Raw genomic sequence first — 26164 nt, 5'->3', positions numbered from 1 at the left:
AAAATGTGAGATCGAGACTCACATAGACCGACCATCTCATCAGCCCATCCCATCTGTAGTTGTGTTTCATGGCAAGAATATAACCTAGTAGTTTTAAAGTGAGGGTCACATGAGGTTTCTGTGGGCTGTAGTTCAAAATTGGCCAAGTTTTTGCTACTTTCTGAAACGATTCCTGAAATTGTAGTGCAAACCTGGTTGTACCTATAGTCGGTTCGTCCGGCGACAACGCGCTAGCACCGGTCGCAACCCCTACTTCTGCGGGACGGCAAGCCCCGTCCGACGAGCCACCCCTCTGACCTTGCACGCTGCTCCTGGTCGGCCATGGCTCCCGTCGCCCTCTTCCTCCATCCTCGATGCTGACCAACCAGTTCCTTCGTCCCTTTTCCCGACCTTCGCCCGGGAGCTCGAGCCTCTCCACCGGCCATGGATGCGAGCTTCCCACACCGCCTACCGCCGTACTTAGGGAAGATGACGGGTGTGAGACGATTTCATCGGGAATCTCCCGATCTAGTTCGGAAGGAAGATGACGGTGGTGAGACAATTTGTCGGGACTTGAAAACACTCAATGACAACAACAATGCAAAATATGGTTTCCTCTAAACATATGATGCCATGGATTGGTCACGTTGAACTACTTATACGTACCATACATGTATACTAAATAACTGGGAAACAATGTATAAATAAGAAATATATAAATATCGACGGCGAGAACGTTAGAGGGGAGGGCGCCGGATCGCCCCTCCATGATTCTCGGATTTGGTGGTCTTGTAAAAAGGAAATAACTTTTTACAAACATATCTTAGTAACATTATTTTTAGTAGCATATATATCTCATATTACTTTGAAATATTTTTTTCTAATTTATTTCATTATTCTAAACATTCCATCCAAAAATAATTACTTTCTCACTATCTAATTTCAGTTTACTGTAGTTTGCGCCAATATTTCGTGTTCCCACAAAAAAATAGAGTCTACTTATCCTTTGTCTTCCTCATGACCCACGATTATTATTCTATAAACCAAATCACACGGCGTCTTCATGGGTAATTGGATCTGAGGTCTTGTCCTGGTTCCTCCGTCACGGCGTCAACACAGCGAACCACACCGGAGTCAACTGCACTACGAGGAGTCGTCGTCCTCGATCTCGCCCTCCTCCCTCTCCTCCGCGCCCGCCGACGCGGGCCGTGTCTCCGTGTCCTCGGCCATGCTGCCAACTGCAGCGATGCGGTCTGGTGTCGGCGCCGACGGAGTTCCCGTCTTCTTCCCTGCATCGCGAGCGCAGTGCCGGCCTGCCTACGTCGGGGTTGCTCGCCACATGGCCGACCCGGAGGTGGAGACGCTGCGACCAGGTTCATTACCAAGCCGCATCCCTGAACCTCCATAGCGAGCGCTGTAGATGCAGTACCGCCGCCGTATCCCGCCCCCATGATCCAAACGCGCAGGCCAGATCCGCCGCCGCCGGGAGCAGCACAGAGTCGTGGTCGTGCACTACCATACAGCCTCAATGCATCAACCCCGGCCATCTCTACGTGGGACGACTATGCCTCGTCATAGATGACCTCCAACACCGTCCTGCTGCCCAAAAAGGAACGAAGCATCCGGCTCTCAGACGACTTCCCCTGCCCCCGCTAAGATCGCCCCTTTTAAACAGCTGAGCGGCATCGCTCTTATGGTCTCCGCCATCAGCTTCGTGTCTCACCCTTTGGTGACCTCAAAATCACATGCGTAGTATCAGTATCATAGTTGTAATTACCAATCCATACAATTGTTATTATTTCGCTGTTATTTGCAGATCTATTATCTGTGTGATAAAGTTGGCTGGGTACTTTGGCCACTTTCACTGGAAATATCAAAGATAGAAAGGAGCATATATGGTTTCATGCCTCTCATGTTTCGGTACTGTACCTACAAATTTTTAGATATACATTGGACTATGACATAGTATTAAAGTGCACCACATTGACTATATCATTGCCTCCAAATGGTTACTTGATCTCTGTATTATAGTTGATGGTGTAATCGATGTTTCAGCTGGATGTATATCTGTTACAGTCACTGGTTATGAAAGCTTTTGATTTGCTTAGTAACTTTTGCTGTAGATTCTAGGTTTGTTTTGTCAGCTAACAGGACCTTCCATACATTAACAAATATATTTTAGCTGATTGTTACCTACTTGACTTCATTTGGCCACACCAGCAAGTTACATATATATGTTGACTCCTGCATGAATGACAACAATGTATTGGCATCTACCTGCTGATCACGAGTTCACGACTGAGATTCGAGATGGATAAGGTATCCCTTCTTAACACGAATATGTGTTGTTTTCCTAAAAGAAAAACTTGACAGTTCAAACATAGTTTTTATATTTACAGTTATGCAAATTATGTTGGGATCTCCTTATTCTTATGCTTTGTTATTCAGGACACTGCCACTTTAGATCATCTTTTAATTTTCTTTATCCTGAACATCTATTTCAATGTTGTTTCTCAGCCATTGGTGTAGGTCATTCAGAACCCACTCCAACATTTGGTCGGGTTTGTTATGTCTTTGCGTCCATTTAATTAGCCACTTGAGTTTTTCAAGTTATCATGCATGTATTACTGGATAATTCATCACACTTTTAATCTATTGTAGACTAAGGAGATTTATGCTACTACCCCATAAGTAATACTTCAATGGTGAGCTACCTTCTGCATTGTAGAGTTCTCTTTTTAAGGTATGCCATTCTAAATCATTTTTTGATTTTATACTAGTAATCATTTATTCAGTCCCTATTGTTGTGACCTCCATGGTAATTATTGCCTCCTAATTCTAGCAAATATTCACCGGTTATGTATGGTTCTCTATTTGCGCATCACCAGTTGTAAAGGGTCCAATATAATCAATTTACTAAACTTATCTTGGGATATTCATATGTAAATTTCTATCAAATGTACACAATTTCCATTTTTCTGTAGGTGTAAACTTACTAGATTATTCAAGTTTTTCTTAATTTGCTTTTGGGAACAACCGAGTATATGCCCAAGGAGTAGTGAAGTGGGTGCTCTAATCTTGCTCTTTCTTTTGCTTCAGAATGAATTGTCGTCGGGCAAACTGAATAAAATACTGTAGAGAACCGCGACAGCAAGGGTCTTCTCCTTTGCCAAGAGGTTATTTCCACTACAGGTGCCATCAACTATGTAACCATGTTTATTTCTGTTTACTACACATAATCTTGATAAATTCAATTTGTTCTCTTTCATTATGATTTGGCGAGGCATCGTCTATGTACTGTGTTATGCCAGCATTTTATCATCCAATCGTATAATCCATCTACATAGAGAACAAATGTAGAAAATAGAAGTGGGCTGATTTCTCGCCCAGCTTTGCTATGTGGTGCACATGTATTTTCTGCTCCAATGTCATCACGCCATGTGATCCATCCTTTTCTAGGGAATAGTAATCCATCTATTGCTATATGATATAAGTACAAGCTTTCTTATTCTTAGTCATGAGCTTTGTCCCCTTATATTGATACTAATTTGTCAGGGCTCCTGGTTCCATGGCGTTCCTTAAGTCTTTGGTGGGCATACTAAAAGGTGAGGGCACTCCTGGTCAAACAAGTGGAATGAACGCATGCTCTTTTCTCACATTGAAAGACCATAAACTGCTGATGGGCACCTCAAGTTTCTCCCCCATTTCAGCTGGCTTTGGAAGTCTCTTGCAAGCTCAAGTGCTCAGTTGTAAGGTATTTCTTGGCACCAATTTAAAAGCAAAGTTAACACTCAAAATCTGGTCCATTGTAAAAACTTTTTTCATCCCTGTATCATAATTGTGCCATATGCCAAGCCCATGTCGAAGCATATAGTTGTACTTTTGTTTGATTGTTGATTTGGCTTGCAATGTTTGGACATTCTATGGCCTGCATGGTGATGAGGCATCTAAAACATGGCAGAGATAGAGATTATTAACCAATAGATCAATAGACTATTTTCCATGGAAATAGCCATTTTGGGACCTGTTGTATTTGGAAAGTATGTAATAGAAAAATCTTTGGTAATATACTTGCTGGAGAATTCAAGTTGTTAGCACCTACACGTAGAGCTGAATCTAGGAGAGTGAAAAGAAAATTGCTTTGTTGGATGGATGATTGAGTACTTTAGCACTGATTCAAAATTTCAGGTTATCTCTAAGATCACTCTTTGTCTACTATGTGTTAAGATGAAATTGCTTGTCTGACTGGTTATATTTGCTTTCAATGACTTGATAGGAACGCAGCCAAAGGAACACCGACACCCGTAAGAAACTGAAGACAAAAGACATAATTGGATCAAAATCTTATTTGCAACTAAGTTCTGAGAAGGTATGAGTCTAACTAAATATGTATGCCTCGCTGCTAACTATGGTTTCATGTTTCAAGCATCTCATTGCTATATTACTTGCAGAGAAACTTGGAAACTGGAGAAGAGTCAGATTGTATTGCTCTGTGGGAACTCACCCACACGAAGAATGAAACATGGTCTAACACAGAGTCCCAGTATGTTTACGTGAGTACACTGACTTTTGGTTAATTATTCAATGATGTGCATTCGGCATGCTTCTTCATCAGCTTGGATTATTCATGCGTTGGATCATGTTATTCTTATTTCATGATTTATAGTGTCAATATTGGTGGATATTTGCTATGAGAATTATGAATTTTATGACTCTACATATTATACGTATAGTTTTGAATATTGTAATTGAATTCCTGTATTTTTTTTATGGTTGCAAGGCTATTACCACAACCCAGTTTTGGTTGCCACATGTTAGCACCACAAAAAGTTTAAATTGTCGCAATAGTTTCTCGCTACAAACATTTCACCCGCAGTGAAACCTATTTATCACCACCAAAACTAGTATGTTGCAATTTCCTGTTACGATGTCTGCAATATTTGTTGCCATAATTTAATGCCACAAGTGTAGCGGTTCGTGGCAAAATGCCTAATGCGATGAAAACAAGAATTGTTGCCATAGTCTATTGCCACAATTGACTGTTGCCACGGAAGGGTATGCACCACAAAACGAGCGTCGTTGTTATATGTTGTTGCCACAAATGTCTATTGCCACAAGTTATCAGTAGCCACGATTCGTTACATATTGCATTAAAGCTATCTCCACAAAGCGAATTGTGGCATTAGGTGAGTGTTGCCACGGGAAAATATGTGGCAACTTTCCACATGGTTGTTGCAATAGCACACTTTATTGCCACATTTGTTTTTTCGTGGCAGTAACCTATTACCATGTGTCTAATCGCAACGGCTGCCAACGAATGATGTTTCGTGGCAATAGGTACTTATCGCTACAAGTCGGCATGTATTGCGACGAACGATTTTGTTGCAATAGACCACAATAGGCAAACAGAGAGTTGGTCATGCAAACTCGATGGGACCGAGTCGCTCATTTCGATGGGACCGGAACGTTACGAAATGAAAATAGAGAATTTGCATTGCGAACTCGGTGGGACCGATCGCTCATCTCGGTTAGACCAAAACGTTACGAAGGGAAACAGAGAGTTTGCAATCCCATCTCAGTGAGACCGAGATCCCTATCAATGAGACCGGAAAGACTAGGGTTTCTGGCAGCGGCTATGTCAAATGAACTCGGTGGCGCCGGATAGATCAAATCGATAGGGCCGAGTTTGACTTTTGGTTTGAGACATATGTGGATATGAGAAAGTGGTTGAGGGCTTTTGAAGCATATCACTAAGCATTTTGAGCAAGCAAGCCATGAAGCAACACCATCCCCTTTTAATAATATTGGTTTTCCTATGGACTCAATGTGATCTTGGATCACTAAAATGAAAATGTAGAGTCTTGAGCTTGAGCCAATATTTGTCCTTAGCATTTTGAGGGGTCCACATTCCTAATCCATGCCATGCCAATCATTGAACTTTCTGAAATGATCATCTTAAAATAGCATTTGTTCAATGAGCTATATGTTGTTAGAAATTACCAAAACCACTCAGGGATAGTTGCACTTTTAATATGCTATTAAAATAAACCCAATTTGCACATATGGCATAGATGACAAGTCCATGGTTATTGGCATTTGTTTTTCTTGTGATGATATTGATATGCTCTCTTTGCATCATTTATCTCATAAACCATGCCATGGCCACCTAGCTTCGGACATGCATTGTTTGCCATGTTGTCAATTTTCTTAATATGACGTTTCCGCTATTGCTCATGAGGAAACCCTCATACATGTTAGAAGATTTTGACCCATCTTATGAATTGCACGATTCCCATGATTGTGTGCACCATATGCATCCCATGAATAAAAATGCTATTGTTGTGTCACACACTTGGTATAATTTACGTCCCAATCATGTTGAAAACAATAACTATCATTGCATGATGGATGACATATTTCTCTACCATGCCTCAAATTTCTTTGAGCAATGTTTATCTTGTGCTAACTCTCACGTGCACATACATATCATGATGGATGATATGTATATTTACCACGCGTGCAATTTCTTTGGTTTGTGTCTCTTTTGTGTAGGTACCCATGCGTACTCGTCAACCTCGCAATCCCATGAGTTGATGAAATGAGCTCTAGAGAGCAATGATGATTTGGGATCCCGTGGATTGTCCTTACCACCGCTCCTTTCGCGTAAAGACTTCGCGTATGTCTCCTACATGGCCCTCACATAGTTATGGCTTATTGTTCATTATGTATCATTTGCCCATATTGCCATATTCACTTTGCATGCTATGCTCATTCCTATGCCTTTGCCATGCACTTGTGACCCATGCTGCATTACACATGATGATTGATTCTAATACTTGTATGTGTATTTGCAAGCTTGGTGGAGATATTGCTTCTTATTGCCATGTTTGCTTTGTGCTCAATACCTATGATAATACTTTGATCTCGCTTTGTGTTAGTGCTTTCCATATGTCATGTGCATTGCCTATGCCTCTAGTGTGTTGCATCTTCGCTCCACTGATTTGCACGACATGATTGATATGCTTGCTTCGTGTAGTGCATCACCCATTATTCACACTTTCTCATGTCATGCGGTTGATAGCCACTATTGCCATGCTTTGCATATGATTGCTATTGCTTCTTGTCATATATCTCCATGTGTTGCCTCTCTCATGCTAAATAATTTTTCATGTATTGAGTGTAACAATTATTCTAGTCTTGGTAATGAGATTGCCCCCATAGCATTTTCTCTCTTATATATATATATATGGAGATTTTGACATATTTCTTGTAAAGCATGCTTGTCTTACTTCTTTGCACCATATGCCTAGTGCCATGAGTATAGCCATTGCATCATATTATTTATGCACTTTTGCTTCTAATGGTTATGTGCAAGAGAAGAGAACCATCATGATGAATGATGTGTTTATCTATCATGCGCATACGCTCTTTGTTTTGTTGTGTGCATGTGTAGGATACTTGGACTTCGTGTCGACTTCCACTTCATGTGAGTTGACAATTCGAGCTCTTGAGAGCAAACCACCTTCTACCACGACGAGTCTACCTCGCACCTACTTGTACTTCGACATTGTGAAGGACGCACAAGCACATGCTTTCGAGGTGATATCCTTCTCTTTCGAGAAACACAAAACCATGAGCATGGATATTGTGGATCACACTACTTGTGTTACTTTCACTATGAGACTTATTAGTCATCTTGGACTACTTGATTGCACACATGTTAGAGATAGTGCTTTCATTCATGATTTTCACATTGCTATGCCTCATGACATATATGCCTTGTGTGTTGCATCCAACTTGTTCATTATTTGCTCCTATCATATGTTTGGTTGCAACAATGTCATTTCTTCACGTACGCCATGCACCTTTGATTGTCACATGATTGAATTGATTGCCTCACACATGTTGAACATTTGCTCTTTTCATTTTGTTGAGTGCCACGATATCTTCACTACACCCTATGAACATTATGCTTGGATTGTCTTGCACTTGCCCCATGTGTTTAGACACATCATTATATTTGGTGTTATGGATGATTCTTATGCCTATCATAGACCTTTTGTTGAGCACTTTGCACATTCTTGCTATGACCTTGAGGTAGATACTTGTTCACTCGTCAAACATATTTGCATCTCTACCTCCCATTTGCATGCTTGTTTCCATGATGTCCTTGATTGTGCTCAATTTATATGCTTAAATGCCATGCCACACTTTGTCAAACCATATGCTATGCTTGATGACGACACTTGTTGGGTGAATCACCTCTTGAATGCTTGATTTTGCACTAACGCTAACCACATTTGTTTTTCCAAGTGTTTGTTGTCTTTGCTCCTTTTGAAGGAATTACAAGACGGTGTGACATTGAAGAGTGCCCATTTCAAGCTACAAGATGATGATTGCTTGGTGATCATCAACTTCTACACGGCAACATCATCTCTTTCTGTAGCGACCCGACCTCAAACGGTCAAGCCTCTGTGTATCTGTGCCATCTATGGATCAGTATGCTGGCACACACAGTACATCAATGTATATATCAAAATGCAATCACATATATAAATAACGTAAAGCTGATATATACCTCATAAGTCTTAGCGGAAACAACAAATGGGTGTGGAGTCCCAACAACGCCATCGCAGGTTGAGTGTAGACCGTAACCCAACAACGAAACTCACTCGTCGTAGAAATAATCCTGCAACATAATACGTTGTAGCCGTGTAGGTCAGTACATTAAATGTACCGGCAAGATCACAATCAAAGAAAGCAGATGATAAAACTATTCTATATACAATATGGCTTTGTGGCTCTGTGTCTGAGTTTTTGCGTAAAAGCTGGTTCTATTTTCCCTGCATCAAAGGAATATCAAGAGTCTGTACTATAGAGTATCATGACATGGTTCCGCCAACTGATGTCTCATAACCCAAATCATCATAAGTTGCCCAAATTAATTTATCTAGATAGATCCAAGTCCAGAGGCTCAATTTGTCCATAACCGTGGACACGGCTAATCGATTAGGTTTTAATCCTCTATAGAGGTTTGTACACTTTACCCGCAAGATTCGATCCCTCTTTTCACGTTCTCGCACTTCAGGGTGTTTGAGAACAAGATGACCGAAACATGGTCTTCCGAAGAGTTTCCCTGACCACTGTCCGGTGCTCATCCAATCCTACCGTAGTTCTACATCTGCTAGCACCGTCCCAGCCAGACTCACTACTAGGGTCAACCAAGCCAGAGTTCATAATGACTTGCGGTTGCACAGGTAAGCTTCCGGGCATGAAGTATTCTTCCGTCTCTTTTAAGTCTGGGTGAAGCTTTCCCCAAGATGTCATGGCGCTTCTCCATGCATCCAGGGTCATCCATTGGTTACTCCAGGGTGCCCATCTAAACCATCCTTCACCCAGTAGTGTGTATTGAATTCTTGTCTCGAGTCTTGAAGTCTTGAGGTCCTGAAGATGCAGTCCTTGCAGATGCCATCATGAAGTTGTCATCATTGACGTAGAGTCCTCCATTCTCACACCACTCCCGAGCACTCATACCAACCCCATCTACTATAGCGTAGCATTAGAATAAATAACGTCCTGGGCTTGGTAACATGGTGATGGGTTCCTACCTCATGCATACTACTCAACTACAAGGATTCAATATCACTATTGGAGGTATAGTTGCAAAGATGACACTAAATGCAATAAAAACATAGGTATAAAAAGCATGGTCAAAGTGAACTTGCCTGGTAAGTTGATGAAGATATTAACGCTCTCAGAATCTTTGATAAACTATTCGTCACTCCGAGAAAATCTATATAGTCAAACATTGTATTCACATAAGTAATAATCCTAACAAACAATACCAGCAATCAAAATAACAATCAAAAAGCAATAAATAAATCCAGAATGAAATCAAAGAAAACCAAATAGAATTCCAAAGAAAACTTAAGAAAATAAGGGGAAAACCAACTCACACAATAACAGTTAATACTCTCATAACAAAACTAAATTACTCTAATAACTTTTCTACAACAAAGAAATTCTAATTCTAATAAAACAACAAAAATAATTTACTAAAGCATTTACTAGCAAAAATAACTAGTATGAAAACTATTATAACTAACTAGTTAACACCAGAACAACTATAACAACTAGCAAAACACTAAGACAATAGTAAACAATACTAAAATAATTATGAAACTAATTTAATCCTAAATAACAGAAGCAATAACAACATAACTTGAAGTGGCAAAAATAAATACTTCTAAAACTAATAAAACTATTTTTATCAACTATCACTCTGAACTAAACAAGCAAATACAAAAACAGTAGCTAAACACTAATAAATAACTACAAAAACTTACCTAGTGTAGTCTAACATAAATATATAACAACAATTGAGAAGCTAAAAAAAGAATTAACTAAAAATAATTTAAAACACTAATTATATGACTAAAACAACTACATAAGCAAAACAATACTATTTTTGCAATAAACCTTATTTAGAATAAACTAAAAATAAATCACTACATGCTACTAGATAGGCAAAACAATAACAAAATAGTAGATAAAAGAATCAATCAAAAATCTATTCTAGAATTCAAACTAGAGCCAAAACAGTGTTTGAAGCATATTTGAAATAATTCAAATTAACTATGAAAATTTGAAAACTAAGTGCGCAAACAGAAACTTCAACAAATTCTAAATCTAGTGCAAAAAAGAATCATTCAATTTGGAGCTAAAACATAAAAGATATGAAGTTTCTAAAACATAAACTATTTTTGTAAATTAAAGCAGAAAACAACAAAACACAAAAAAAGAAGAAAAAAAACAGAAACACTACAGATCGGATGTTGCCACATGGCGGCTTCTGACTGGCTACGGGTGTGCGCTGCGGGAGCTAAACAAGCGGACGGCCGCCACTTAATTGAAAACGGTGAGCGTCGGCTAACAGATGAAAACTGGGCGACTGGGTTCGATCTAAACCGGATTTAACCGTAAGTAAACCCTATCTAATAAAAAAATTAACCCCAGGTTTAGATCTAATCTAGGCCATGCGTCAAGATCGAATGGACGAGAGAGCCTGGTGGCTTACTGCGGCGGCTGGACGTAGACGATGGCGAGGTGGGCTCGGGCGTCGTCGGCGGTGAGCGCTCCGGTGGTCGGAGAGCTCCGGCGAGGGCACGGGCGGACGCGGTGCGTCGCGGAGATCTCTGAGGTGGTGGAGTTCGAGCTTGGGGACGACGGGCGACAGCGGGGCGAGCTTAGCGAAGCTCAGGTGCTCCGGCGACTTCGGTGAACTCGAAGCTGACGCTCCGGTGCTCAAGGGAGTCGGGTGAGGTCACGAGAAGATGCAGGCGAGCGAGTGGAGGTCGGGGGTGGTCTCGGGAGGCGACGAGGGAGTCGGAGTGGAGCAGGCAGGCAGCAATGGCGCGGTGGCAGAGGCGGAGCTCCCGCGAGAAATTGAGGAGGCGGCGTGGTTCTCGGTGCGGGGAAAGGAGGGGGACGGGTCGATGGAGAGGGGTATTTATAGGAGGAGGAGTTCTTGGAGAAGGGGGCGAGGTGGTTTTGCGATCCCGAGAAGATCGAGATACGGTGACAGTGGTTCTGGTGCGCCCTGGTGAGGCTTGGCGTGCGGAGGAGGAAGAAGGGCCTGGCCCCCGCTATCAGTGACAGAGGCGAGCGAGGGGAGGAGCAGGCAGCCGAGGCGAAGGCGTTCCGCGGACGCGGCGCTAACGGGCCGAAATCGCCGGGTGGGCCGGCTAGCTGGCGCGGCCTCGCGCTGGGTGAAGGAAATATGCCCTAGAGGCAATAATAAAGTTGCTATTTATATTTCCTTATATCATGATAAATGTTCATTATTCATGCTAGAATTGTATTAACCGGAAACTTAGTACATGTGTGAATACATAGGCAAACAGAGTGTCCCTAGTATGCCTCTACTTGACTAGCTCGTTAATCAAAGATGATTAAGTTTCCTGACCATAGACATGTGTTGTCATTTGATGAACGGGATCACATCATTAGAGAATGATGTGATGGACAAGACCCATCCGTTAGCTTAGCATAATGATCGTTAAGTTTTATTGCTATTGCTTTCTTCATGACTTATACATATTCCTCTGACTATGAGATTATGCAACTCCCGAATACCGGAGGAACACCTTGTGTGCTATCAAACGTCACAACGTAACTGGGTGATTATAAAGATGCTTTACAGGTGTCTCCGAAGGTGTTTGTTGGGTTGGCATAGATCGAGATTAGGATTTGTCACTCCGAGTATCAGAGAGGTATCTCTGGGCCCTCTTGGTAATGCACATCACTATAAACCTTGCAAGCAATGTGACTAATGAACTAGTTACGGGATGATGCATTACGGAATGAGTAAAGAGACTTGCCGGTAACGAGATTGAACTAGGTATGATGATACCGACGATCGAATCTCGGGCAAGTAACATACCGATGACAAAGGGAATAACGTATGTTGTTATTGCGGTTTCACCGTAAAGATCTTCGTAGAATATGTAGGAACCAATATGAGCATCCAGGTTCTGCTATTGGTTATTGACCGGAGATGTGTCTCGGTCATGTCTACATAGTTCTCGAACCCATAGGGTCCGCACGCTTAACGTCCGATGACGATTTGTATTATGAGTTATGTGTTTTGGTGACCGAAGTTTGTTCGGAGTCCCGGATGAGATCACAGACATGACGACGAGTCTCGAAATGGTTGAGAGGTAAAGATTCATATATTGGAAGGTAGTATTCAGACATCGGAATGGGTTCGAGTGGTTCAGGTATTTTACCGGAGTACCGAGGGGTTACCGGAACCCCCCGGGGAAGTGTTGGGCCTACATGGGCGTAAGGGAGAGAGAGGGAAGCCCGCAGGAGGTGGCGCGCGCACCCCTCCTAGGGAGTCTGAATAGGACAAGGAGGAGGGGGTGCGGCCCCCCTTTCCCTTTCCCACTCCCTCTCCTTCCTTTTCCCTCCGGTGGAAGAAAGGAAAGGGGGGGGGGCGAATCCTACTAGGAGTGGAGTCCTAGTAGGACTCCCCCCACATGGCGTGCCCCTCCTGGCCGCCGGCCTCCTCCTCCCCTCCTTTTTATACAGGGGCGGGGGGCACCCCAAAGACACATCAATTGTTCTCTTAGCCATGTGCGGTGCCCCCCCTCCACAGTTTACTCCTCCGGTCATAGCGTCGTAGTGCTTAGGCGAAGCCCTACGCGGATCACATCACCATCACCGTCACCATGTTGTCGTGCTGACAGAACTCTCCCTCGACCCTCTGCTGGATCAAGAGTTCGAGGGACATCATCGAGCTGAACGTGTGCTGAACACGGAGGTGCCGTACGTTCGGTACTAAGATCGTTGGATCGTGAAGACGTTCGACTACATCAACCGCGTTAACCTAACGCTTCCGCTTTCGGTCTACGAGGGTACGTGGACACACTCTCCCCCTCTCGTTGCTATGCATTTCCTAGATAGATCTTGCGTGATCGTAGGAATTTTTTTGAAATTACATGCTACGTTCCCCAACAGTGGCATCCGAGCCAGGTCTATGCTTAGATGATATGCACGAGTAGAACACAAAGAGTTGTGGGTGATAATAGTCATACTGCTTACCACCAACGTCTTATTTTGATTCGGCCGTATTGTTGGATGAAGCGGCCCAGACCAACATTACATGACCACGTTCATGAGACCGGTTCTACCGACGTGCTTCGCACACAGCTGGCTGGCGGGTGTCTGTTTCTCCAACTTTAGTTGAATCAAATTTGACTACGACCGGTCCTTGTTGAAGGTTAAAACATCACACTTGACGAAAAATCATTGTGGTTTTGATGCGTAGGTAAGAACGGTTCTTGCTAGAAGCCCGTAGCAGCCACGTAAAACTTGCAACAACAAAGTAGATGATGTGTAACTTGTTTCTGCAGGGCATGTTGTGATATGATATGTTCAAGACGTGACGAGATATAAATTATTGTATGAGATGATCATGTTTTGTAAAAGTTATCGGCAACTGGCAGGAGCCTTATGGTTGTCGCTTTATTGTATGAAATGCAATCACCATGTAATTGCTTTACTTTATCACTAAGCGGTAGCGATAGTCGTAGAAGCAATAGTCGGCGAGACAACAACGATTCTACAATGGAGATGAAGGTGTCAAGCCGGTGACGATGGAGATCATGACAGTGCTTTGGAGATGGAGATCAAAGGCACAAGATGATGTTGGCCATATCATGTCACATATTTTGATTGCATGTGATGTTTATCCTTTATGCATCTTATTTTGCTTAGTATGGCGGTAGCATTATAAGATGACCCCTCACTAAATTTCAAGGAATAAGTGTTCTCCCTGAGTATGCACCATTGCTACAGTTCGTCGTGCCGAGACACCACGTGATTATTGGGTGTGATAAGCTCTACGTTCACATACAACGGGTGCAAGTCAGTTTTGCACGTGCAGAATACTCGGGTTAAACTTGACGAGCCTAGCATATGCAGATATGGCCTCGGAACACTGAGACCGAAAGGTCGAACGTGAATCATATAGTAGATATGATCAACATAGTGATGTTCACCATTGAAAACTACTCCATCTCACGTGATGATCGGACATGGTTTAGTTGATATGGATCACGTGATCATTTAGATTACAAGAGGGATGTCTATCTATGTGGGAGTTCTTAAGTAAGATGATTAATTAAACTTTAATTTACCATGAACTTAGTCTTGATAGTTTTTGCATACCTATGTTGTTGTAGATCAATGGCCCGTGCTACTGTTTACTTGAATTTTAATGCGTTCCTAGAGAAAGCTAAGTTGAAAGATGATGGTAGCAACTACACTGACTGGGTCCGTAACTTGAGGATTATCCTCATTGCTGCACAGAAGAATTACGTCCTGGAAGCACCGCTAGGTGCAAGACCCGCTGCAGGAGCAACTCCGGACGTTATGAACGTCTGGCAGAACAAAGTTGATGACTACTCGATAGTTCAGTGTGCCATGCTTTACGGCTTAGAATCGGGACTTCAAAGACGTTTTGAACGTCATGGAGCATATGAGATGTTCCAGGAGTTGAAGTTAATATTTCAAGCAAATGCCCGAGTTGAGAGATATGAAGTCTCCAACAAGTTCTACAGCTGCAAAATGGAGGAGAATAGTTCTGTCAGTGAACACATACTCAGAATGTCTGGGTACCATAACTACTTGACTCAGCTGGGAGTTAATCTTCCTGATGATAGTGTCATTGACAGAGTTCTTCCATCACTACCACCAAGCTATAAAGGCTTCGTGATGAACTATAATATGCAAGGGATGGAAAAGACAATTCCCGAGCTCGTCGCGATGCTAAAGGCTGCGGAGGTAGAAATCAAGAAGGAGCATCAAGTGTTGATGGTTAACAAGACCACTAGTTTCAAGAAAAAGGGCAAAGGGAAGAAGGGGAACTTCAAGAAGAATAGCAAGCAAGTTGCTGCTCAAGGGAAGAAGCCCAAGTCTGGACCTAAGCCTGAAACTGAGTGCTTCTATTGCAAAGGGACTGGTCACTGGAAGTGGAACCGCCCCAAGTATTTGGCGGATAAGAAGGATGGCAAAGTGAAAGGTATATTTGATATACATGTTATTGATGTGTACCTTAATAATGCTCGTAGTAGCGCCTGGGTATCTGATACTGGTTCTGTTGCTCATATTTGCAACTCGAAACAGGGGCCACGGATTAAATGAATATTGGCTAAGGACGAGGTGACAATGCACGCCGGAAATGGTTCCAAGGTTGATGTGATTGCCGTCGGCACGCTACCTCTACATCTACCGTCGGGATTAGTTTTAGACCTGAATAATTGTTATTTAGTGCCAGCATTAAGCATGAACATTATCTCTGGATCTTGTTTGATGCGAGACGGTTATTCATTTAAATCAGAGAATAATGGTTGTTCTATTTAAACGAGTAATATCTTTTATGGTCATGTAGCCTTGATGAGTGGTCTATTTTTGTTGAATCTCGATCGTAGTGATACACATATTCATAATATTGAAGCCAAAAGATGCAAAGTTAGTAATGATAATGCAACTTATTTGTGGCACTGCCATTTAGGTCATATTGGTGTAAAGCGCATGAAGAAACTCCATGCTGATGGGATTTTGGAATCACTTGATTATGAATCACTTGATGCTTGCGAACCATGCCTCATGGGTAAGATGACTAAGACTCTGTTCTCCAGAACAATGGAGCAAGCCACTGACTAGCTTATTGGAAATAATACATATTGATGTATGCGGTCCGATGAGTGTTGAGGCTCGCGGCGGGTATCGTTATTTTTTGACATTCACAGATGATTTGAGCAGATATGGGTATATCTACTTAATGAAACATAAGTCTGAAACATTTGAAAAGTTCAAAGAATTTCATAGTGAAGTGGAAAATCATTGTAACAAGAAAATAAAGTTTCTACGATCTGATCGTGGAGGTGAATATTTGAGTTATGAGTTTGGTCTTCATTTGAAACAATGTGGAATAGTTTCGCAGCTCACGCCACCTAGAACACCACAGCGTAATGGTGTGTCCGAACATCGTAACCGTACTTTATTAGATATGGTGCGATCTATGATTTCTCTTACCGATTTACCGCTATCGTTTTGGGGTTATGCTTTAGAGATGGCTGCATTCACGTTAAATAGGGCACCATCTAAATCCATTGAGACGACACCATATGAACTGTGGTTTGGAAAGAAACCTAAGCTATCGTTTCTTAAAGTTTGGGGTAGCGATGCTTATGTGAAAAAGCTTCAACCTGATAAGCTCGAACCCAAATCGGAGAAATGTGTCTTCATAGTATACCCAAAGGAAACTGTTGGGTACACCTTCCATCACAGATCCGAAGGCAAGATATTCGTTGCTAAGAATGGATCCTTTCTTGAGAAGGAGTTTCTCTCGAAATAAGTGAGTGGGAGGAAAGTAGAACTTGATGAGGTAATTGTACCTTCTCCTGAATTGGAAAGTAGTTCATCACATAAATCAGTTCCAGTGATTCCTACACCAATTAGTGAGGAAGCTAATGATGACCATGAAACTTCAGATCAAGTTACTACCGAACCTCATAGGTCAACCAAAGTACGGTCTGCACCAGAGTGGTACGGTAATCCTGTTCTGGAGGTCATGTTACTTGACCATGACGAACCTACGAACTATGAGGAAGCGATGATGAGCCCAGATTACGCGAAATGGCTTGAGGCCATGAAATCTGAGATGAGATCCATGTATGAAAACAAAGTGTGGACTTTGGTTGACTTGCCCGATGATCGGCAAGCCATAGAGAATAAATGGATCTTCAAGAAGAAGACCGACGCTGACGGTAATGTTACTGTCTACAAAGCTCGACTTGTTGCGAAAGGTTTTCGACAAGTTCAAGGAGTTGACTATGATGAGACCCTCTCACCCGTAGCGATGCTTAAGTCTGTCCGAATCATGTTGGCAATTGCCGCATTTTATGATTATGAAATTTGCCAAATGGATGTCAAAATTGCATTCCTTAATGGATATCTTAAACAAGAGTTGTATATGATGGAACCAAAAGGTTTTGTCGATCCTAAAGGTGCTAACAAAGTGTGCAAGCTCCAGCGATCCATTTATGGACTGGTGCAAGCATCTCGGAGTTGGAATATACGCTTAGTGTGATCAAAGCATATGGTTTTATACAGACTTTTGGAGAAGCCTGTATTTACAAGAAAGTGAGTGGGAGCTTTGTAGCATTTCTAATATTATATGTGGATGACATATTGTTGATTGGAAATAATACATAATTTCTGGATAGCATAAAAGGATACTTGAATAAGAATTTTTCAATGAAAGACCTCGGTGAAGCTGCTTATATATTGGCCATCAAGATATATAGAGATAGATCAAGACGCTTGATTGAACTTTGATACGTCTCCAACATCTCTATAATTTTTGATCGTTCCATGCTATTATATTATCTATTTTGGATGTTTAATGGGCTTTAATATGCTCTTTTATATTATTTTTGGGACTAACCTATTAACCGGAGGCCCAGTGCCAGTTGCTGTTTCTTGCCTATTTTAGTGTTTCGCATAAAAGGAATATCAAACGGAATCCAAATGGAACGAAACCTTCGCGAGGATCTTTCTTGGAACAAACGCAATCCAGGAGACTTGGAGTGGAGGTTAGAGACGCAACGAGGCGGCCATGAGGCAGGAGGGCGCGCCCAGGGGGTAGGCACGCCCCCACCCTCGTGGGCCCCTCGTAGCTCCACCGACCTACTTCTTTCGCCTATATATATACTCTTATACCCTGAAAACAGTCAGGAGAGACACGAAACCACTTTTCCACCGCCACAACCTTCTGTACCCGTGAGATCCCATCTTGGGGCCTTTTTCGGCGATCTGTCAGAGGGGGATTCGATCACGAAGGGCTTCTACATCAACACCATAGCCTCTCCGATGATGTGTGAGTAGTTTACCATAGAACTTCGGGTCCATAGTTATTAGCTAGATGGCTTCTTCTCTCTCTTTGGTTCTCAATACAAAGTTCTCCTCGTTGTTCTTGGAGATCTATTCGATGTAATACTTTTTGCGGTGTGTTTGCCGAGATCCGATGAATTGTGGGTTTATGATCAAGATTATCTATGAACAATATTTGATTCTTCTCTGAATTCTTATATGCATGATTTGATATCTTTGCAAGTCTCTTCGAATTATCGGTTTAGTTTGGCCTACTAGATTGATCTTTCTTGCAATGGGAGAAGTGCTTAGCTTTGGGTTCAATCTTGCGGTGTCCTTTCCCAGGGACAGCAGAGGCAGAAAGGCACGTATTGTATTGTTGCCATCGAGGATAAAAAGATGGGGTTTATATCATATTGCTTGGGTTTATCCCTCTACATCATGTCATCTTGCCTAATGTGTTACTCTGTTCTTATGAACTTAATACTCTAGATGCATGATGGATAGCGGTCGATGTGTGGAGTAATAGTAGTAGATGCAGAATCATTTCGGTCTACTTGACATAGACGTGATGCCTATGTTCATGATCATGCCTAGATATTCTCATAACTATGCACTTTTCTATCAATTGCTCGACAGTAATTTGTTCACCCACCGTAATATGTGCTATCATGAGAGAAGCCACTAGTGAAACCTATGGCCCCCGGGTCTATTTTACATCATATCAGTTTCCCGTCAACTTGCCAATTTCTGTCGCCGTTTATTTTGCAATCTTTACTTTCCAATCTATACAACAAAAATACCAAAAATATTTATCTTATTATCTTTATCAGATCTCATTTTTGCAAGTGGCCGTGAAGGGATTGACAACCCCTTTATCGCGTTGGTTGCAAGGTTCTTGATTGTTTGTGCAGGTACTAGGCGATTTGCGTGTAGTCTCCTACTGGATTGATACCTTGGTTCTAAAAAACTGAGGGAAATACTTACGCTACTTTGCTGCATCACCCTTTCCTCTTCAAGGGAAAACCAACGCATGCTCAAGAGGTAGCAAGAAGGATTTCTGGCGCCGTTGCCGGGGAGATCTACGCTCAAGTCAAGACATACCAAGTACCCATCTCAAACTCTTATCCCTCGCATTACATTATTTGCCATTTGCCTCCCATTTTCCTCTCCCCCACTTCACCTTTGCCATTTTATTCGCCCTTTTTTTCCGTCCGCTTGCTTCTTGTGCGTCCGTGTGTTAGATAGTTTGTTTCGCCATCATGGCTAGCCCTCTCTCCCTTCCTTTGTCTCCCGATTTTGAAGTTCTTCACTTCAAACAAAGACAAGGAGAAAACTTAAAAGATGCTTGGTATAGGATGATAGAATCCTATCTTAGTTGCACTATAGAGGGATATTTCAAGATTTTACTTCGTAATTTTTATGTTGGGCTAACCATATCCCATAGACAACTCTTGGATTTTGCCGCTAAAGGGAATTTTATCGAAATTGATCCCAGTATTGCGTATGAAATTATAGAGGGAATAGTGGGAGTACTACCCCCAGAAAAGGGGCTACCCCTTACTCAAGAAGGAACCCAAGTTTTAGAGAAATTATGCGAATTGCAAAAATCTATTGAACCTCTTAAAAATGTTGGCGGAAACCTTCACCGCATGAATACGTTGATCACACTTTGCAATAAGCGGTTGGATGCTCTAGATCTAAAAATCTCCGAGCATGAACGGAAACGTAAGGAACCTCCCGAATCCGAGCATAACTCCATTAAAAGATAAATACCAAAGATGTCAATACCTAGATCCATTCTTGTTTTTATGCCTAGCTAGGGGCGTTAAACGATAGCGCTTGTTGGGAGGCAACCCAATTTTATTTTAGTTCCTGTTTAGTAATAAATAATTCATCTAGCCTCTGTTTAGATGTGGTTTTATGTTTTAATTAGTGTTTGTGCCAAGTAGAACCTTTGGGAAGACTTGGGTGAAGTCTTTGCGATCTTGCTGTAAAAAAACAGAAACTTTAGCGCTCACGAGATTAGCTGCCATTTTTTACTGGAGAGTGATTTTAGGTTGATTCCTTTTGCAGATGATTAATAGATAAATTACTCACGTCCACCATTTTATTTCAGAATTTTTGGAGTTCCAGAAGTATTCGTTTGTTACAGATTACTACAGACTATTCTGTTTTTGACAGATTCTGTTTTTCGTGTGTTGTTTGCTTATTTTGATGAATCTATGGCTAGTATCGGGGGGGTATGAACCATAGAGAAGTTGGAATACAGTATGTTTAACACCAATATAAATAAAGAATGAGTTCATTACAGTACCTTATGGTGGTGGTTTGTCTTCTTACACTAACGGAGCTCATGATATTTTCTGTTTAAGTTTTGTGTTGTGAAGTTTTCAAGTTTTTGGGTAAAGATTTGATGGATTTTGGAATAAGGAGCGGCAAGAGCCTAAGCTTGGGGATGCCCAAGGAATCCCAAGGTAAAATTCAAGGACAACCAAAAGCCTAAGCTTGGGGATGCCCAGGAAGGCATCCCCTCTTTCGTCTTCGTCTATCGGTAACTTTACTTGAGGCTATATTTTTATCCACCACATGATATGTGTTTTGCTTGGAGCTTCTTGTATGATTTGAGTATTTGCTTTTTAGTTTACCACAATCATCCTTGATGTACACACCTTTTGGAGAGACACACATGAATCGGAATTTATTAGAATACTCTATGTGCTTCACTTATATCTTTTGAGCTAGATAATTTTGCTCTAGTGCTTCACTTATATCTTTTTAGAGCACGGTGGTGGTTTTATTTTATAGAAATTATTGATCTCTCATGATTCACTTATATTATTTTGAGAGTCTTTTAGAACAGCATGGTAATTTTCTTTGGCTATAAAATTAGTCCTAATATGATAGGCATCCAAGATGGGTATAATAAAAACTTTCATATAGAGTGCATTAAATACTATGAGAAGTTGGATACTTGATAATTGTTTTGAGATATAAAGGTGGTGATATAAGAGTCGTGCTAGCTGAGTAATTGTAAAATTGAGAAATACTTGTGTTGAGGTTTGCAAGTCCCGTGGCATGCACGTATGGTAACCGTTGTGTGACAAATTTGAAGCATGAGGTGTTCTTTGATTGCTTTCCTTATGAGTGGCGGTCGGGGACGAGCGATGGTCTTTTCCTGCCAATCTATCCCCCTAGGAGCATGCACGTAGTGCTTTGGGTTTGATGACTTGTAGATTTTTGCAATAAGTATGTGACTTCTTTATGACTAATGTTGAGTCCATGGATTATACGCACTCCCACCCTTCCATCATTGCTAGCCTCTTCGGTACCGTGCATTGCCCTTTCTCACCTCGAGAGTTGGTGCAAACTTTGCCGGTGTATCCAAACCCCGTAATATGATACGCTCTATCACACATAAGCCTCCTTATATCTTCCTCAAAACAGCCACCATACCTACCTATTATGACATTTCCATAGCCATTCCGAGATATATTGCCATGCAACTTTCCACCGTTCCGTTTATTATGACACGCTTCATCATTATCATATTGCTTTGCATGATCATGTAGTTGACATCGTATTTGTGGCAAGGCCACCATTCATTTTTCATACATGTCACTCTTGATTCATTGCATATCCCGGTACACCGCCGGAGGCATTCACATAGAGTCATATTTTGTTCTAAGTATCGAGTTGTAATTCTTGAGTTGTAAGTAAATAAAAGTGTGATGATCTTCATTATTAGAGCATTGTCCCATGTGAGGAAAGGATGATGGAGACTATGATTCCCCCATAAGTCGGGATGATACTCCGGACGAAAAAAATAAAAGAGGCCAAAGAAGCCCAAATAAAAAAAAGAGGCCAAAGAAGCCCACCAAAAAAAATGATGACAGAAAAAGAGAGAAGGGACAATGCTACTATCCTTTTTCCACCCTTGTGCTTCAAAGTAGCACCATGATCTTCATGATAGTTAGTCTCTTATTTTGTAACTTTCATATACTAGTGGGAATTTTTCATTATAGAATTTGGTTTGTATATTCCAATGATGGGATTCCTCAAAATGCCCTAGGTCTTCGTGAGCAAGCGAGTTGGATGCACACCCACTTAGTTTCTTTTGTTGAGCTTTCATACATTTATAACTCTAGTGCATCCGTTGCATGGTAATCCCTACTCCTCGCATTGACATCAATTGATGGGCATCTCCATAGCCCGTTGATTAGCCGTGTCGATGTGAGACTTTCTCCTTTTTTGTCTTCTCCACACAACCTCCATAATCATATTCTATTCCACCCATAGTGTTATGTCCATGGCTCGCGCTCGTATATTGCGTGAAAGTTGAAAAAGTTTGAGAATACTAAAGTATGAAACAATTGCTTGGATTGTCATCGGGGTTGTGCATGATGAGAGCATTTTGTGTGACGAAAATGAAGCATGGCCAAACTATATGATTTTGTAGGGATGAGCTTTCTTTGGCTATGTTATTTTGAGAGGACATAATTGCTTGGTTAGCATGCTTGAAGTATTATTATTTTTGTGTCAATATTAAACTTTTGTCTTGAATCTTTCAGATCTGAACATTCATGCCACAATAAAGAAAATTACATTGAAATTATGTTAGGTAGCATTCCACATCAAAAATTCTGTTTTTATCATTTACCTACTCGAGGACGAGCAGGAATTAAGCTTGGGGATGCTGATACGTCTCCAACGTATCTATAATTTTTGATCGTTCCATGCAATTATATTATCTGTTTTGGATGTTTAATGTGCTTTAATATGCTCTTTTATATTATTTTTGGGACTAACCTATTAACCGGAGGCCCAGTGCCAGTTGTTGTTTTTGCCTATTGCAGTGTTTCGCAGAAAAGGAATATCAAACGGAATCCAAACGGAACGAAACCTTCGCGAGGATCTTTCTTGGAACAAACGCAATCCAGGAGACCTGGAGTGGAAGTCAGAGACGCAACAAGGCGGCCACGAGGCAGGATGGCGCGCCCAGGGGGGTAGGCGCGCCCCCCACCGTCGTGGGCCCCTCGTAGATCCACCGACCTACTTCTTTCGCCTATATATACTCTTATACCCTGAAAACATCTAGGAGAGCCACGAAACCACTTTTCCACCGCCGCAACCTTCTGTACCCGTGAGATCCCATCTTGGGGCCTTTTCCGGTGATCTGCCGGAGGGGGATTCGATCACGGAGGGCTTCTACATCAACACCATAGCCTCTCCGATGATGTGTGAGTAGTTTACCATAGACCTTTGGGTCCATAGTTATTAGCTAGATGGCTTCTTCTCTCTCTTTGGTTCTCAATACAAAGTTCTCCTTGATGTTCTTGGAGATCTATTCGATGTAATACTTTTTGCGGTGTGTTTGCCGATATCCGATGAATTGTGGGTTTATGATCAAGATTATCTATGAACAATATTTGATTCTTCTCTGAATTCTTATATGCATGATTTGATATCTTTGCAAGTCTCTTCGAATTATTGGTTTAGTTTGGCCTACTATATTGATCTTGCTTGCAATGGGAGAAGTGCTTAGCTTCGGGTTCAATCTTGCAGTGTCCTTTCCCAGTGACAGCAGGGGCAGAAAGGCATGTATTGTATTGTTGCCATCGAGGATAAAAAGATGGGGTTTATATCATATTACTTGAGTTTATCCCTCTACATCATGTCATCTTGCCTAATGCGTTACTCTGTTCTTATGAACTTAATACTCCAGATGCATGCTGGATAGCGGTCGATGTGTGGAGTAATAGTAGTAGATGCAGAATCGTTTCGGTCTACTTGACACGGGCGTGATGCTATGTTCATGATCATGCCTAGATATTCTCATAACTATGCGCTTTTCTATCAATTGCTCGGCAGTAATTTGTTCACCCACCATAATATATGCTATCATGAGAGAAGCCACTAGTGAAACCTTTGGCCCCCGGGTCTATTTTACATCATATTAGTTTCCCGTCGACTTGCCAATTTTTGTCGCCGTTTATTTTGCAATCTTTACTTTCCAATCTATACAACAAAAATACCAAAAATATTTATCTTATTATCTTTATCAGACCTCACTTTTGCAAGTGGCCGTGAAGGGATTGACAACCCCTTTATCGCGTTGGTTGTAAGGTTCTTGATTGTTTGTGCAGGTACTAGGCGATTTGCATGTAGTCTCCTACTCGATTGATACCTTGGTTCTCAAAAACTGAGGGAAATACTTACGCTACTTTGCTGCATCACCCTTTCCTATTCGAGGGAAAACCAACACATTCTCAAGAGGTAGCAGACTTTCACAAAGCACATACCTTGATAAAGTTTTGAAGAAGTTCAAAATGGATCAGTCAAAGAAAGGGTTCTTTCCTGTGTTACAAGGTGTGAAGTTGAGTCAGACTCAATGCCCGACCACTACAGAAGATAGAGAGAAAATGAAAGTCATTCCCTATGCTTCAGCCATAGGTTCTATCATGTATGCAACGCTGTGTACCAGACCTGATGTGTGCCTTGCTATAAGTTTAGCAGGAAGGTACCAAAGTACTCCAGAAGTGGATCACTGGACAGCGGTCAAGAACATCCTGAAATACCTGAAAAGGACTAAGGATATGTTTCTCGTTTATGGAGGTGACAAAGAGCTTGTCGTAAATGGTTACGTCGATGCAAGCTTTGACACTGATCCGGATGAATCTAAGTCGCAAACCGGATACGTATTTATGTTGAATGGTGGAGTTGTAAGTTGGTGCAGTTCCAAGCAGAGCGTCGTGGCGGGATCTACGTGTGAAGCGGAGTACATAGCTGCTTCGGAAGCAGCAAATGAAGGAGTCTGGATGAAGGAGTTCATATGCGATCTAGGTGTAATACCTAGTGCGTCGGGTCCAATGAAAATCTTTTGTGACAATACTGGAGCAATTGCCTTGGCGAAGGAATCCAGATTTCACAAGAGAACCAAACACATCAAGAGACACTTAAATTCCATCCGTGATCAAGTCAAGGAGGGAGACATAGAGATTTGCAAGATACATACGGATCTGAATGTTGCAGACCCGTTGACTAAGCCTCTTCCACGAGAAAAACATAATCAGCACCAAGACTCCATGGGTGTTAGAATCATTACTATGTAATTTAGATTATTGACTCTAGTGCAAGTGGGAGACTAAAGGAAATATGCCCTAGCGGCAATAATAAAGTTGTTATTTATATTTCCTTATATCATGATAAATGTTTATTATTCATGCTAGAATTGTATTAACCGGAAACTTAGTACATGTGTGAATACATAGACAAACAGAGTGTCCCTAGTATACCTCTACTTGACTAGCTCGTTAATCAAAGATGGTTAAGTTTCCTGACCATAGACATGTGTTGTCATTTGATGAAGGGGATCACTGTAAGGGCATATTTATCCCTAAGATGTTTTGGTGATTGATGACAATGCTTTTGCGGACTAATCGTGTGCGTTGAGTGTTTTTCAGAGATTCATCCTTTTGGCACGAGACGATTTCCTCCCCTCGGAGCTTAAAGCGAAGACGGTGTAGTCCTTTCGGATTAGTTTGGTGGACTAGTTTCATAGGGATCACCGTACTATCAAGAGGGGGTCCGTTTTGGAAAGGCTAGGGCGGAATCATCACGTACACTTCCTTTGCCCCTCCCTCCGAGCCTCTCCGTTTCGATGATGGGCTTGGTTCTCCTCTCTTTGTGCCCTCTCTGGCCCCAGCGGTAGTACCGCGGGCCAGAGCGGTAGTACCGCTTGGGT

General features: G+C 41.7%; 1 protein-coding gene across 5 annotated transcripts; it reads left to right on the top strand.

Moving 5' to 3' along the window:
- Positions 1-1041: 1041 nt before the first annotated feature.
- Positions 1042-8556, top strand: LOC109758130 (uncharacterized). 5 transcript variants are annotated; one of them, XM_073510250.1, is made up of 7 exons: positions 1042-2298; positions 2641-2722; positions 3079-3171; positions 3535-3733; positions 4256-4348; positions 4431-4532; positions 6532-8556. In XM_073510250.1, exons 4-7 carry the CDS (start codon positions 3548-3550, stop codon positions 6571-6573), a joined length of 423 nt encoding a protein of 140 aa, XP_073366351.1. In that variant the 5' UTR covers positions 1042-2298; positions 2641-2722; positions 3079-3171; positions 3535-3547; the 3' UTR covers positions 6574-8556. The 5 variants fall into 5 exon arrangements, with proteins under 5 accessions (XP_073366351.1, XP_073366350.1, XP_045089498.2 ...); XM_045233563.2 differs by having other exon boundaries at positions 1079-2722; positions 3535-3584; positions 3690-3733; XM_040400983.3 differs by having other exon boundaries at positions 2140-2722; positions 3079-3155; positions 3535-3584; positions 3690-3733.
- The last annotated feature ends 17608 nt before the right edge of the window (positions 8557-26164 follow it).

The sequence above is a fragment of the Aegilops tauschii genome, chromosome 1 (assembly GCF_002575655.3).
Source record: "Aegilops tauschii subsp. strangulata cultivar AL8/78 chromosome 1, Aet v6.0, whole genome shotgun sequence".
Taxonomy (NCBI): domain Eukaryota; kingdom Viridiplantae; phylum Streptophyta; class Magnoliopsida; order Poales; family Poaceae; genus Aegilops; species Aegilops tauschii.
Note: the sequence above shows the minus strand (reverse complement) of the source record. Positions and strands in the feature narration are given on the sequence as shown.